The sequence below is a fragment of the Anneissia japonica genome, unplaced genomic scaffold (assembly GCF_011630105.1).
Source record: "Anneissia japonica isolate Jap-2015-1 unplaced genomic scaffold, ASM1163010v1 scaffold287960_len3192837_cov198, whole genome shotgun sequence".
Lineage (NCBI taxonomy): Eukaryota > Metazoa > Echinodermata > Crinoidea > Comatulida > Comatulidae > Anneissia > Anneissia japonica.
Genome location: NW_022712725.1, coordinates 228,513 through 243,560, shown reverse-complemented (window position 1 = coordinate 243,560; position 15,048 = coordinate 228,513). Strand labels below are relative to the sequence as shown.

The following is a 15,048-nucleotide window of genomic DNA, read 5'->3' as shown; positions in this document are numbered from 1 at the left end:
GCATACCAACTTATGTGGAGTATATAAGGACATGAGATGTGTATAAGAGACAGTATATATATATGTATGTATGTATGTATGTATAAAAATCAGAATAGGATGTAAAGGGAAAATCTAAACCGTCTTTCGAAATGCTATATAAATAAATAGATAAATAATAATCTCAGATAGGAACATAAGATGTAATGATCATACCAAAATGGGGAGGGTTTATGTAAAAATCCAGATGGCGTGAAGGAGAAAAGCAGGTTGGCCCCCAGCTTTGCTATTATAGGACGATACAGGTGTGTGATAGAGTATTGGTTAAAATGTTGATTTAATATTCGCTTTTAAGTTTTATTACAAAAAAAAAGCAAACAAATGTGTTCAGTACATTTTCGACTGTCTTAAAATTTACACCTTTTTTCGATTTGGGGTGGGATGTTGGGGAGCGTACTCACCCACTCATATTAAAATAACGTTTTATTAACATGTACACTTTACATAATGTATTAAATCAATCAAACAATCAATTTTATTTTCTGAATTTGTATTCCTATACCTCATGAAAGTATGAATGTTATGAAGTTTCTTAAAGTATTTTTAATCTAACAAGATTTATACCTAATTAGGCCTAACTTAACACAGATTCCAAAATGAAAATAGTTTGAATGTATTTCTCACTAGTTCAATCTCTTTTATTCCAGTGTCTCAGGTCAAATCTACCGATCCATCAATAAGTGCGAAGTCGATGTACAATTATTGTCAAGAACAAAATGTGTATTAAATTGCCGGAATACAAGATGCTATCAATAGCTGGATTTATGTGGTCTTAATTCTACAAATAATCGCGCGTGGATATTTATTAGGATTTATATCACTGGATCGCCGGAATTGAATCAAACTTGCCAATTATGTTTCTTATACAACGAACAAGTAATTCTCGAACGATATTACATACTTAAATATAATTAGGCCTAAGCATTATATAGCCTATATTATATTATATTATATTATATTATATTATATTATATAAAGCTAGAATATTTATATTCTATTTATATTACGTTTATATAGTTCTGATGTAACATTTCCGAGTATGTAAGAAATAAAAGCAAACTGTAGTGTAAATTATAATACATCATTGTGTGTACTTCCTTTGTCGTAATTGCATTAATAATAATATTATATATTTCATGATTATTAATCAGTATGTAATCGAATTAAGTATATTATAATCACTTCGATTCGAATATAGCACTATTACAGGCTACTATATCTTATAAACACTCTTTCCAAATATATTCACATGACACCAACAAATTACGAAACTTTTCAGAGCAAGGTGCTGTCGAATTTTACAAAACAGGAAATGACGTCGGTTGCTAGGATACAGCTCATGCATATTCAGTAACACCTGTGCTCATTAGACTAACAATAAAAACTTTTAGCTCAATTTTGACAAAATCGACCAAAAAGATTTTATTGTTAGTCTAATTAGAACAGGTGTTACTGAATATTCATGATTATGCATGAGTTTGTTGCTTAGCAACCACGTCATTTCCGGTTTTATGTTTTTGTTGAGGGCGTCGGTGAAAGAATTGCTAATTTAATAAAGTAGCACATATTGATGAAGCAGTTCTTCACTTTTGGTTTAAGCTTATAAGCTTATTATAATAAGGCTATTTTAGCTATTAAATTTATTACAGTATAAACATAGACAATAAATAAGATGAGAAGAAATGCACAATTCCATTTGATATTTATTTTCAAGTAGGCCTATTGAAATCAAGTTGTGATATATATATATATACATATATATATATTATATTTATATACTGTAAGCCTATATCATGCACATCCGGCAAAAATCAATAAATCTGATTTTAATCCTTAAATAATACAATATTAATAAACATAAAGCCTACAAGAATTACTAAATTGCTAACATTATTTTTGAGATTATTGCAGAGGAAAACATTTAAAAATAAAATTTACATTGTATTTGAATTAATTTCATATCCAGAATTTTTGCAAGAAGCTTGATCAGTGACACAATGTTTGGCTATATATGAATAATTGGTAAGTTCTGTTGCCCTTTCAGTCCGGACATTCTTTCCTGATAGTTGGGGCTTCTTTGTCTACATCACTGGAATAGAAAAATATTGAGAAAAGATTAGGAAACAGAGAAAGAATTTTAACGTAGTATCATCAAGGGGAGCACCTCAACCTGAACATTATCGTATTCAGTTATCGCAATGGACAATGCTGATGATACATCATAATAGTACTTCACAATTCTTATAATATCAGCATTATCATATTAAATATTAATTATTTATATATCATCATACCACGAAATGATGATTATTAAATACATGGCATTGGGTAGGACTAGTAGATTGCAATAGCGCAAACAAATTACGTTAGCATTCCGGTTGTCATAAACATAATACTATACGGTATCTATAATCTTCATACAAACATTTTTCATGATATAATATTTTTTGATTGATTGATTGATTGATAAATTCATTCAAGTAAAGTAAAAATTACCGTAATGCGCATCAGGAACGCCCATTAGGTCGGAGTCCAGCCCATTTCCAATGAGGTCCAATTTAAATATACACTGTCTTGAGCTGAAAGATAAACAATTTAATTCCATAGCTGAATAATTATACTTAAGTAAGTTACAAACTTACAATTAAATATATGAATGACATTTTTTCTTCCCTGTCAATTAACAGACAGTTAAATTATACCAGTGCTATATTCTTATTTATACATGACTCTTAAATTAGCTGGTAGTGTCGATTTAAGGATTTTGTAGTAAAATGTTCGTAAAATCAAGAAAAATGAGAAAAATGTCGATAGGGGGTCCAACAATTCTGATCGCGGTTTAAAACAAGAGGATGCCTAGAGCCTTGTTCATGGTCCCGGAATAAAATCCCTTGGGTGAGGTACATGGGGAGAAATATTACGGTACAGGATCGCCCATCTGATTTTTGACCACAATTGGATTGGCTATCAAAATATATTTGTTTGGATCGGCAAATTAATGTCGTGGAGTCGGACGAGGGAGCTGATATTACTTTATAAGTTACCGTATGCTAATTTGGACTACATGAGCAAGGCTAGTTGCGTTTCAAGTTAAAAATAATGTTTAGTTTACAACAACATGTTCTACTGGGGCCCAGACCCGGGATTTATCAATCTAAGCTTAGCAAATTTCTTAAGTCAAAAAAGTTAAGATGTTCCTAAAGCAAATATCTTAAACTGATTTATCAAACCATCTTAGCAAAATATTAGCTTAAATATTGTCTTAGATGGCGCATGCGAACAGTCGACTTTTTAATTTTAAGCATGAGCTAAGCAATATTGATACATTTAACTTAAGCAAAAAAAAAGGATAAATCTGGCCCCAGCATACCAACTTATGTGGAGTATATAAGGACAAGCTGAGGTTATTTAGTTTATTCCCTTTGGAAGGTATTATTATTATTATTATTATTATTATTATTATTAGGCCTATTATTATTATAATTAGGCCTATTATTATTATTATTATTATTATTATTACAATCCTATATAAAATGCTCAACTGCTCTGTAGCCTATATTCGAAAAGGTGTGCAACCAGCCACCATCTAAGTTATTCAAATATTAATTCGAAAATGGAGAAAAAATGAAAATTGTATTCATATTTAAGTCGTTTCCGGGCATCTAGAGCATGGACCACTGAAGTGACATAAGCATAAATCCATGTGAAAGTACCCCATGGATCCCCTCTATTTCGAATTTCTGGATCCGTCACTACAGTTATTTGATATCGACATCATGGAAGTACACATCCATGAAGTTACTAATATCAATATTGATAAAGACGGTGTCATTTGTTCATAATATAGAAAATATTTTTGTTGGTCTATAACAAATTTCGATTATTCAGGATTAAAAGTTGTGTAGCAGATAATTATAGGCTCTTGGTAATAAATTGCATATATTGTCAATGAAAACAGATACTAATCTACAATGTAAACAGCGAATGGAAGTTAACAAGCCCCAAGCTGTAATTACAGTACTGTAAATAACGCTTTTTAGCCAGTTTCAGGTCTTTGGTGTTTTTAACGAGTCACTTGAAATGTATGTTGATGAATAGAATGCAGCATGTCATTGCATGCATCTGTCGAGGAAATTGCTTTCAATGCGGCTGCCTAACAAACGTAGTCAAAATAATAACCATAAAATGATAACAGAATTCCCATTTAACTAGTGAATTAACGATGCAAAATGTTCAAAACTGTACTTACATTCGCTATTCATTGTGAAGTCTCCTTCGTAGTCCATTGAGTAATGTTTATATGTAAAACGCCACCTGGAGTGGTATAAATAAAACAATTCATTATCCTTTTCTAATGCGCTTGAAAGTGAGGGACATTCATTTTTGTAAAGTATGCATGTGCTATTTTCCGGCAGAGGAGCCATTTTTTTCAACCATGGTGTTGTGTCCAGTAGTGGCTGTACTGGTTACCAGTATGGGCACAGATCATGGGGAGACCGGGGACACGTCCCCCACGCATTTATAAGGGGGATTTTGGTTCCACTCACTTTTCGACCACAATGCAATTTCATAAGTAAAGAAGATGCCTAAAAGTTGTTGAAATGAACTGCATAAAACGACCAAGGTTTTAACGAAAGAGCGTTATACAGCCAAAGTAGAGTACCGTACTGTACATTTTCTTATAGCAAGATTCTAGTATCTCTGCCCACTAACATCTGAATTATCTGTAATAACACGACTCGAGTGTGCGTGCCTTTATTATAATTTAAGAAGAATGAGAAAAAGTATAATTGGTTTTTGGCACACGAAGTAGATCAAAGACAATTAAGTTTTATTATGGTACAATACAGAAGTTAATTAGATCTTCATTATTTATTATTATTACAAAAGATCATGGTGATGTGATGATGGACTTTACCTATAAGGCCTATAAGAGTGTCATTCCGGCCATCTTGAGATCCTCAACCATGATGGGAGTGAGGTGGGTGTAGACTCGCGGCTTTGGAGTAAGTAGAGTAAAGTAAAACAGTAAACAAAAAGTCCGGAACCCCCGTCGGGGGGAGCCCCGCCATCCCCGTCAGGGAGCAGAGAAGGTTGCACTTTGTGCTAGCTTGCCATTGTATGTCATCCAGTGACCAGGGGTAACAGGGATCCCAAGTTGAAGTAATCATTTGAGATCTGCTGATCCAAGAAATTTGAAATGGAGGATTCATGGGATCATGGCATATTAATTTTATTTGTCTTAAAAAATTATAATAGGTCAGTTTTTTTTTTTGTAGTATTTCTATGTCTATAATATTTTATTGGTTACGTAAAGTTTGATAACAATAATTATGTACGCTTTCCCTTGTCATTAGTTACAGTGACTGGTTAGTTTCTGATTGCAGTATGTAAATTAAAAGTCCAAAACCTCGCACCCCATGTGAAAACAAAATGAGCGCTAATCCTATTGGTATCAGGGGTGGCACCAGTCGGGGAGAAAAAGCACAATTCGTCGGGGACAAAAAAAAATTATATGTATTTTCTACATATTATTGGACTTTAAAATCGATTAAATAAGCCTTTGAAACCCCTAAATTGTCAAAATTTTCGGGGGCTTCGCCTCCAGGACCACTTTCACAACCTTTTAATCGAAGCTCGACCACGCCCACTTTGGTTTCGTCGGGGAAATCTGACCCCTTCACCCCCCCCCCCCGTCGGGAAAATCCTGGCGCCACCCCTGCTGCTCTTATAATGGCCGGACCACTTGCTTCCGACGGCTGTGAAGACGGTCTCCTGCACTTGGAATAAAACATGGGCAACAATGTTTATGTCATCATTAATTCAACGCTAAAATCTGCTACTTCTGCTTTTTTATATTATATTTAAATGTTTTATTTTATTTTACCTGTTCCTATTACCGGTATAATACAACCTGCGTGATGCAACGTCCTGGCCAGTTCAGCTCCGGTTTCATTAGTCTTTCGCTTTTGCGCTTTATCTACGTTTGTCTCTCTCTAACCAGCAGTATAAATGGGTACCTGGTAGGATGTTGTAGCATTGAATGTACTAGTTTTGTGCACTAAGCAAGTAGCGCACGATTAGGTATATACTCCCCAGGGAGCAGAGAAGGTTGCACTTTGTGCTAGCTTGCCATTGTATGTCATCCAGTGACCAGGGGTAACAGGGATCCCAAGTTGAAGTAATCATTTGAGATCTGCTGATCCAAGAAATTTGAAATGGAGGTAGGGTATGGGGGGGGGGGAAGAGGCGAAGCAGGGAGGGACTTTAACAGATGTATGGAAGCCTACCACCTCAGCCCCACCATGGTTGTGGCCGAGATAAGAAAATTTATTATTACGGCACCTCTAGATGGCCGGAAATGACACACTCAGACATAAATTTCAGAATATAATTTTCTGTTTTCCCTATTTTTTTGTTATAATTTGGAAAATTTAGAAGCCCTGGCCGGCTGTCCCCCTCCCTTTGAATCCTCCACTGATCTGCAGTGGTTAATGCCTGTTCCCCTTCCTTTGAATCCTCCACTGATCTGCAGCGGTTAATGTCTTTTGTCAACATCTAAATTTATTACTGCACATAGTGATCCATCGGCACTCACTTCTATGAGACAATTGATAATAAAATATTGAAAATATACAAATATTATGAATTTACAGGAGATGTGTTATTTCTGGGAGATTCTTGCTTGCTTGTGGGAGTGCGGAAGGTCGTCCTGATTTCCGGGAGACTCCCGCGAGTTCCAGGAGACTTGGGTCCTTAAAGACTTGTAATGTTCAACGAAACATGCTTGTGCGCCTTCGACTCAGACAAAATGACCACAGTACTTAAAAGATATGAAAATTTGATGTTTATTTCCACAGGTAAACATGAATAGGTTGACAAACAACAATAGAAAAAAAATATATAAAAAGCTGCTTCATAATAACTGAAAACTGCCTCATAATTTGTAATTATTAAATTTAAAAGTCAATGACGAACAGCCCTAAACCACTGTATTGCTTAAATTCAACTAAAACTCTCCCTCTACTGATAACAAATTTAATTTATTTTGGTTTTGGTTTGCTTAAAAGTATTACGGTAAGTTTTGAAACTGAATCTGACACAACGATTATTGTTGTTCAGTACTGAATACAGAGAATTGATATTTATTTTGAGATATAAAATGTTAATGTTTTGTATCAATCATGGCAGTTATATAAACAAAAATAATAATTTATGAATCACATAATACTCCAATAATAATAATAATGAAATAAATAAAAATAATACTGAACATAACAATAACAATAGAATGATCAATCAAATACACATATAGTCAACATTAACTGCATGTTTGTACTGATTTTAAAAACTGATAAATTATTTTTAAAACATTTGCAAAATGTGTTCGCAGGAATAATGAGATTTCTTTGTATAAAATCAATGATGACACTGAATACCTATCTTAATAATAAAAATATTTGAATCATAATTAGAATAATCAAAAAATAATATCAATAAATAATTAAAAACATCAATGTTTTTTATAACAATTGTTATTAATCTATATTTGGTACACTTTTATACATTCACCCCTGTAGTAAAATGACCTTTGTTATACAATTTAATTAGCTCACAAAACACCAAGATAATAATAAAGAGTAAAATAAATGTAGAATACAATACCAATTGTTATGTCCTAAGTTTTATCTAAGAAGTGTACATTATTTCCAATCTAAAATATTCAGATAAATATTATGTACATCAAAACTTAAAACCAAGGAACCTATCAAATCAAAGATTAGCTGAAAAAAAGTTTTTCGACAAAATAACGTTAAAAATATTAAAAAAATACACCAATGATAAAATCAAGGTTGTTTATATTCAATTATATAGTAACGAATATGACACTACGAAGAACATACAAGCCTGGTTCTCACGAGAGCCCTAGTATCCAGATCGGGAGCTAACCGTTAGCGCTAACCATTAGCACCTGCATGAGAACGCCCGATCGGTTAGCAAGTTGGGGGCATTTCTATCATCAACCAATCACACATACGCGTTTACAATTTCCAGTTTCTTATTGGCCAGTGATTCGATCATCATATTGTTGGTATCCGGATTGGGATTTTCTCGCATGGACGCACGGCAGCTAACGGTTAGCAGGATCCGGATCCTGCTAACCATTAGCTGCCGTGTGAGAACATAGCCACAGTCATTTTTTTTGTTGTTGGCCAATCATCCGTTAACGCATTGTGCAGAAGGTTTTTTAGAAAAATTATTTTACATCACATTTGGTGTTATTTGTACAAAATTATGTGTCTTCAATCAAATACAATCAACTAGTTACAATATAAATAAATATTTTAAAAAATTAATAAAATAGTAGTAATAACAACAGAACTGTAATATAATAATAACAATAAACTTAAACTCTCTATTTCTAGGTTCTTGTCATCTAAATAATATTCATAAGAAACAATAGTAAAAGTGATCTGCCAATTCATATAGGTACATGACAACCAGTCTACCATTTAAATCAAAATCCACAATTAATAATAGTAATTATAAAATAATTATAAAAATAATAACAGTACAGTATTTATGAAAAACAATAATAATTGCTATTACATAGCGCATATTGCACTGGATGCCTCTATGTATTTAACAACAAGGAATTAAAAAACAATCATTAAGATATCTGGTTTGGTCCCTTGCATCCACACATTAACAATAGCAAAATGCAAGGTTATTATCAAGATGCTTCAAATATTTTCTTTTTAGAAACATTTAAATTGTTTAGAAACATTTAAATTGTTTAGAATAATGGCCAAATAAAGAAATGTTAAGCTAAACTTTTGCCGCCCTTACAAATACCCTTACGATTCTAGAGTTGCAAGGGCGACAAACTTAAGCCTATCTGCAAAGTTTGATGACCTTTGTCAACAATAATCTTAATTCAGCCACAAGCTCAATGTGAAATGCATGCATATAGCTGGAAGCTCATGGATGTGGTAAATAGTATATGTACAATGATGATGAATTATACTTGAATGAAAACAATATCAACATTAATAACATAATGCAAATAATTCACAGGTTTGAGGCACAAACAATGGTTACATTATTTACTACATAGTGGAAGCGTCCAAGCCATGGCTCTGGGTAATGCTCTACCACCACCACCATCACCACCACCACCACCACCACCACCACCACACACAACACAAGATCAAGTAAACATCTACTTGTATCACCATTTTCATCATGCCATCTGATGGAACTAGCAGTGTACAATGATTGGGCTAGAAACTCTGTCCTGCTCTGATTGAAACAAAGTATCACGCAAGTGTGTGGACACGATAAGAAGACTTACTATATATATTTTTTAATTACTGCTTAATCTGTAATGCCTCTCCTTTTAACTTTTATAAAAACCTTAATCAGCTTTCTGCACTGTGGCTATAATTTTGCTCTTACCAATTAAGGTAACAGAGTCCATGTTATGGTCAGACCATCCTTCCTCACTATGGCTTCAAACCTTACCCATTTCACTGTGATCTCACCATTGTTCAACACAATATCCACAACCTTGCCCCTTCCCATAATGATTATAACATCCATCCCCACTACATTCCCACTTAACACACACTCAATATTTCCTTTCTACTTTGGCCACACCATTCTCTGCTACGGACACAACTTCCCTCCTGCACTATATTCTCACTCCAGACTCGGTCACTATATTTCCTTTCCACTTTGGTAACCAATATGGACACAAAAATCTACAATACTACGTCCACAATATTTGCTCATTCTATAAACATAACTTTTTAATATACTATGGACATAACACCCTCTTACACTATCGACATTGGATATAACACCCTCCTATACTAGGACATTGGATATAACACACTCCTATCCTATGGACATTGGATATAACACCTTATACAATGGACATTGGATATAACACCCTCCCACACTATGGACATTAAGTATAACACTCTCCTATACTATGACCACAACACTCCCTCTCACAATGCCAAAAGACAGCTAAATATTTTTAATTCACACAGCACAAATTCTATTTTTAAAATTTATTTTCTTGCAAAAATATTGACAAAAGAAACAAATATGTACTACTATAAATCATGTCCAGATGTCTAAAACATCACAATCAAAATCATTTTTTGTAAAGTGGTAAACATAACATTTTTTCTAAACATTATGTAGAAGTTTAGGATTGCTTCCATTTCATTTCTTTTAATTTCTTTATTCGGCAAACAAATACAGACATCAAATAACAAATGAGCGGAAAACAAAACAATCTTTGACAAACAGATCACCCGGATAACCCATAAAAGTCGCCAAATGGCGACTTGTTTCCAATTGGGTTCACATAAAGTTACAGAAATCTAAAATTTATCTGCTTATTTTAGTAGAATGTATTTTTATGCAATTAGTAAAATTTTATGCAAATTAGTAATCATCAGCATCATTTTGTGGCCGCAACCAAGATCCAATTCACCATGCAACGACAGGATTTATTGCGTTAGGCTTTGAAGGTCCTCTATCTCTTGTTGAAATAGTGAACCTTATGGGCTATTAGTAGATAGGTAATCATTATGTAAATTGATAAACATTTATGAAAGTTATGGGGCATTTGTAGAAAATTTGTAAACATTATGTGAAAATTTTGACATTTGTAAGCTTAGGAAAAGGATAACAATATTGTCTAAAATGATAATTTTAATATGTCCAAATGTGTATTTTTGCTCTTTTTTACTTGTATCAAAATGACAATTAATTTAAATACCAAATTTAAATAGGGTTCCATAAAGCAATCCTCTGGAATTCCTGATTTTAAAAATTTTTTGAGGATGGTGAACACTTGGTATTGGAAGCAATACCAAAATATACGCCATCATGTTTTACAGTACTAAGTATGTATGTAGCCTGTACAACATTTTTCAAACAACACCTGACAGCATTAATGTCTTGTGTTCACTGCTGTTGGTATGACTGTATGTGTAGCTATGTTTGTCTATGAATAAATTTATTAATATTATGTAAAACTTAATTATTATCATGGCTATTCTTTTTTTTCATTTTTATTATTTTATCCTCATCATCATTACTGTCATTAATGGATATCATTATTGTCGTTATTATCATTGGTAATTTTAAAATTACTGTTATCATCATCATTATCACTAATCAATATCATTAGTATTAATATCACCTTTTTCATAATTTTTATTACCATTTCTACCATGTTACATGTTTACCATTTACACCACTACTTAATAAAATTCCCAAATAAATCTGTCAATCAATCAATCCATCAAATATTTGATGTTGTCATACCTAGATGTACCAATACCTCAGAGAGAGAAACCATACAAACATCAACATCAAACATTGTGGTGTAGAAAACATACTGTACAGGTACAGATTACTGCACCTATGCCAGGCTAGGCTAGCCTAGGCTAGGCCGGGCAGGGCCAGGCTCTCATGCACCTGGATAATGGACCTTTCAGCTAAGCCTCGCCCCTTGGACATTGTTGCTAAGGTCCCACAAAATGACAGTGACTGTGCAAGACACATATTATTCCTAGCCATATTTTGATTCGTCATTTGTTAAGGTTGATTGACACTCAGAAAAGGTTCCTTCCATGCGTTATAATACTCCCTAAGATATCTTGAAATTTAAATCAAATTCACTGTAAGTTTGCATGGTTTCTATTCTTGTTATTGGTTTTTTTTTTTTTTTACCCTAGATGGCCTGCTATTTTCTTGAGTTTACATCCACGAAACATCGTAACCGCTCCATGATGAGTCAGGTGCAAGATATACACGATGACCTTTGTAGATGAAACTTACAACGCCAAGGTAGCCTGTTCTTGGAACACCACTCTATATGAAAGAAATATAGAAATGTTAATAATAGGCTTGATTAATCTGATATGGATGATGATTTGATTGATTTAATGATCATGATTTAGTTGATCTTATGATGGTGATGATTTGATTGACTTAATGATAATTTAATTAAATTGATAATGATGGTTATGATGATGATTGTATCTAACCTAAACAGATGGTGTATTATCAATGCATTTCTATTATTATTATTATTATTATTATTATTATTATTATTATTATTATTATTATTATGTTCATCATGATGATGATAATTGATTTCTTGATGATGTCTAATATAATATTTGTGATAGGATGCATACCTTAAAATCATTCATGATGCCTAAGCTTTTTGCAATTGTCTTGAACGAATCCTTCGACCTATATTGAATACGAACCACTGGAAATCCGCGAGCTTCTTCTCTCGTCAGTTGATGTAGGGAAACCTCGGGGGCATCGTAAACCTCCTTGCGAAACCTTGGATCATAATTCTCCTGCAAATATTGAACATGATACCTTTAATATCCATAGCAATTTATGATTTCCTAAAAACAGACTTTCTAAAGATTATAAAACATAGAAATATCTAGGTCTATAAGATTTTGTGTTCATGTTTTGTATTTGATGGATTTTTCTTCAGTAATTTTATACATAGCAAAATATCAGTGAATGTATAAGAAATACTACTAAACTACATTATACACGGTTGACATGCGAGGAGTGCCCGCGACAACGACAATTTTCTGTTAATTTCGGCCAATTCTGACCAAAGTGCGGCAAAATCAATGACATATATAATGATATATTATAATGATACATAATTATACAAACCTGACTGACAAATTTCAAAGCCAGGTTTGTATATGTAATTTATGCTAAAGCACTAAATGGTAATCACCTTAGCAAGCTGTGATATAAGAATTGAATTGGTTTTCCATAACTCCTCCTCTTAAATCTCATGGCTATGTTTATAGAGTGCCATATTCTATGGATTTCAAATATAAATTATGTTCAAAGGTAGAAATCACAGCAGACAGTCATCTTACCTTTTTTAAGTAAGATAAATCAACTTGAGTAAAGGGTATGAACTGAGTGTTCAGTTTGATGAACTTCAAGTGCTGCTCAAAAAACTGCCCCCTAGATTTGTTGAAATAAAGTGTAAAGTGTCAATAATATGTTGGAACAATTCTCACTAATTTAATTTATTTTTTAAATTTTTAGATTCAGTCTATCTAAAAATATTTACAGTATGTAAACATTAAAATTAAATCAAAATAAGTCCGTTATTCATTTGAATTATTTTCTTGTACTGTTTTTAAGAAATTGATTTTTATTATTTGATTTTAGTGAATATAATTTAAACATCAAAACCTTAACAATATGAAACCATGCATCCTATAATGACACTTGAAAAACTGGGCTATAAAAATGGTCAAAAAGGCACAAGAGATTACAATGGTTATCTTCTAATCCAAGTGTACTTCCTTGGGATTAAGTCAACACTCCCTAACAAAAAAAATTTGCCAATTTTTTTAAGGTTGGCTTATTTCCTGAACCAGAAAATAACATCAACAAGAGAGCCATGGGCCCGACCTACAATTGGTGCCACCAATGCATCATTGCCTGAAATAGTTTCATCAGGTGACATACTGATATATGTAAATAATTATAAAGTTGAGTTTTAACTAACTTGCTGACACCAATCTTTCCAAATGTATCAGTACGAGATATTTCTGGACGAATACAGGCTCGCTCTTTACGTTGATTCGGGTGCCTCATCCAGTCATCCCAAAATCTAAAAAGAAACAATAATTCATCATTACTATATATATTTGACTATATGTTTGTATTATTGAACCCTACAACCAGCTACGGTATGCTGAGTGTAGCAAATTGTTTAAACTATTTAATAGCAAATGCACGAGAAAGAACTCAGTACAAAAAGTAGGATTTTGTGTCCCGGTGTACTGACCATGTTAGGCATAGCACTGCGGTAATGGCTCTAATCAGAATGTCTTTATTGATTTTTAACAATCGGACCAACTATACAGTTTTATTTTACATATATATTTTTGTAAAATATAGCATGAATAATCGTTATGTTCTTACCCCTCAGGCCAATTTGGTTCAAGATTAATCCATGCTTCCTTCAGCAACATCCAGCCAAGCCCAGGAAAAAAGTCTGACCTATATAGTAAATCTGATCAAACATAAAAACAATTTATGACAGAAAAGACATTAGAAATTGTACATCTAAATTGGTGATATAAAAATTGAAGGCAATAAACATACAGATGGAAAGATTCTAGGCCTAGTCAATCACATGCGATCGCATACCAAACAGATGCGATAAGATCAGATGTGCGATTTATGTCAGTCCAAAGTCGTTAAGAGTCATTATCTCACTTGTTGCCAGTCATCAACACCTCTGATCAGTTTTGAGACGCATTTCTATGTAAAGGACTCACACAGAAGAAAAGAGCCGATAGCATGGACACATGGAAGGGAAGGAGAAAGAAACTAAAAGGAGATGCACAGATAGAGATTTGGACTTACCAGCCTCGTTTGATATTCTCTCTAGTTTCCCATTATCATTCCAGGCTGACACGCACCATAAAGATTTGTCTTCAACTAACAGTGGATAGGTTGCCAAGAAGTACTCAAAGAAATCAACAGCAATGTCAAGATCATCTGATTAAAAATTAAAAAATGAAGTACTATAGGCCAATTTAATTCCAATTAACCAGGGATAAGAAAACTACTAAAAATAAATTACATATAATAATTCACAGGTCTTTTATACACACTGGACTCAGGGGCGGATCCAGAGATGTCCAAAAGGGGGGGCCGAAAGGGGGGGCCGAAATTTGGGCCGATCGAGACAACAATGACCTAGGGGGTCCGGGGGATGCCCCCGCAAAATTTTTGTGTTCTAGTTGCCCGAAAATAACATTTGAGGCGTTGTGGGCTATCATTTTTTTTCTTTTTCTTTTTTTCCCCCCAAAAGGGGGGGGCAGGGCCGCCCCCCCCCCCTAAATCCGCCCCTGCTAGCCACTATCTTGCCAACTTCGGAAGGCCCAAATACCATATTTTTGACATTCTAAT

The 15,048-nt window shown here is 33.6% G+C and overlaps 1 protein-coding gene and 1 long non-coding RNA gene across 5 annotated transcripts in view; both read right to left on the bottom strand.

The window, feature by feature from the left end:
- Positions 1-1,724: 1,724 nt before the first annotated feature.
- LOC117108110 lies at positions 1,725-5,984 on the bottom strand. 4 transcript variants are annotated; one of them, XR_004445331.1, is made up of 4 exons: positions 5,927-5,984; positions 4,289-4,353; positions 2,536-2,618; positions 1,725-2,128 (listed from the first exon to the last, which is right to left on the bottom strand). It is a non-coding gene; the product is annotated as an uncharacterized LOC117108110 (long non-coding RNA). The 4 variants fall into 4 exon arrangements; XR_004445329.1 differs by lacking the exon at positions 5,927-5,984 and adding an exon at positions 4,958-5,028; XR_004445330.1 differs by lacking the exon at positions 5,927-5,984 and adding an exon at positions 4,587-4,639.
- Positions 5,985-9,825: 3,841 nt separating this feature from the next.
- Positions 9,826-15,048, bottom strand: part of LOC117107996 (alpha-1,3-mannosyl-glycoprotein 2-beta-N-acetylglucosaminyltransferase-like) — a 54,849-nt gene continuing 49,626 nt past the window's right edge. The window contains exons 7-12 of the mRNA XM_033249813.1: positions 14,500-14,634; positions 14,053-14,143; positions 13,634-13,738; positions 12,990-13,080; positions 12,267-12,437; positions 9,826-11,937 (exon numbers count right to left, since the gene is read on the bottom strand). Coding sequence (XP_033105704.1) covers positions 11,824-11,937; positions 12,267-12,437; positions 12,990-13,080; positions 13,634-13,738; positions 14,053-14,143; positions 14,500-14,634 — 707 coding nt within the window. The 3' untranslated portion in view covers positions 9,826-11,823. The remainder of the gene's footprint in view (positions 11,938-12,266; positions 12,438-12,989; positions 13,081-13,633; positions 13,739-14,052; positions 14,144-14,499; positions 14,635-15,048) is intronic.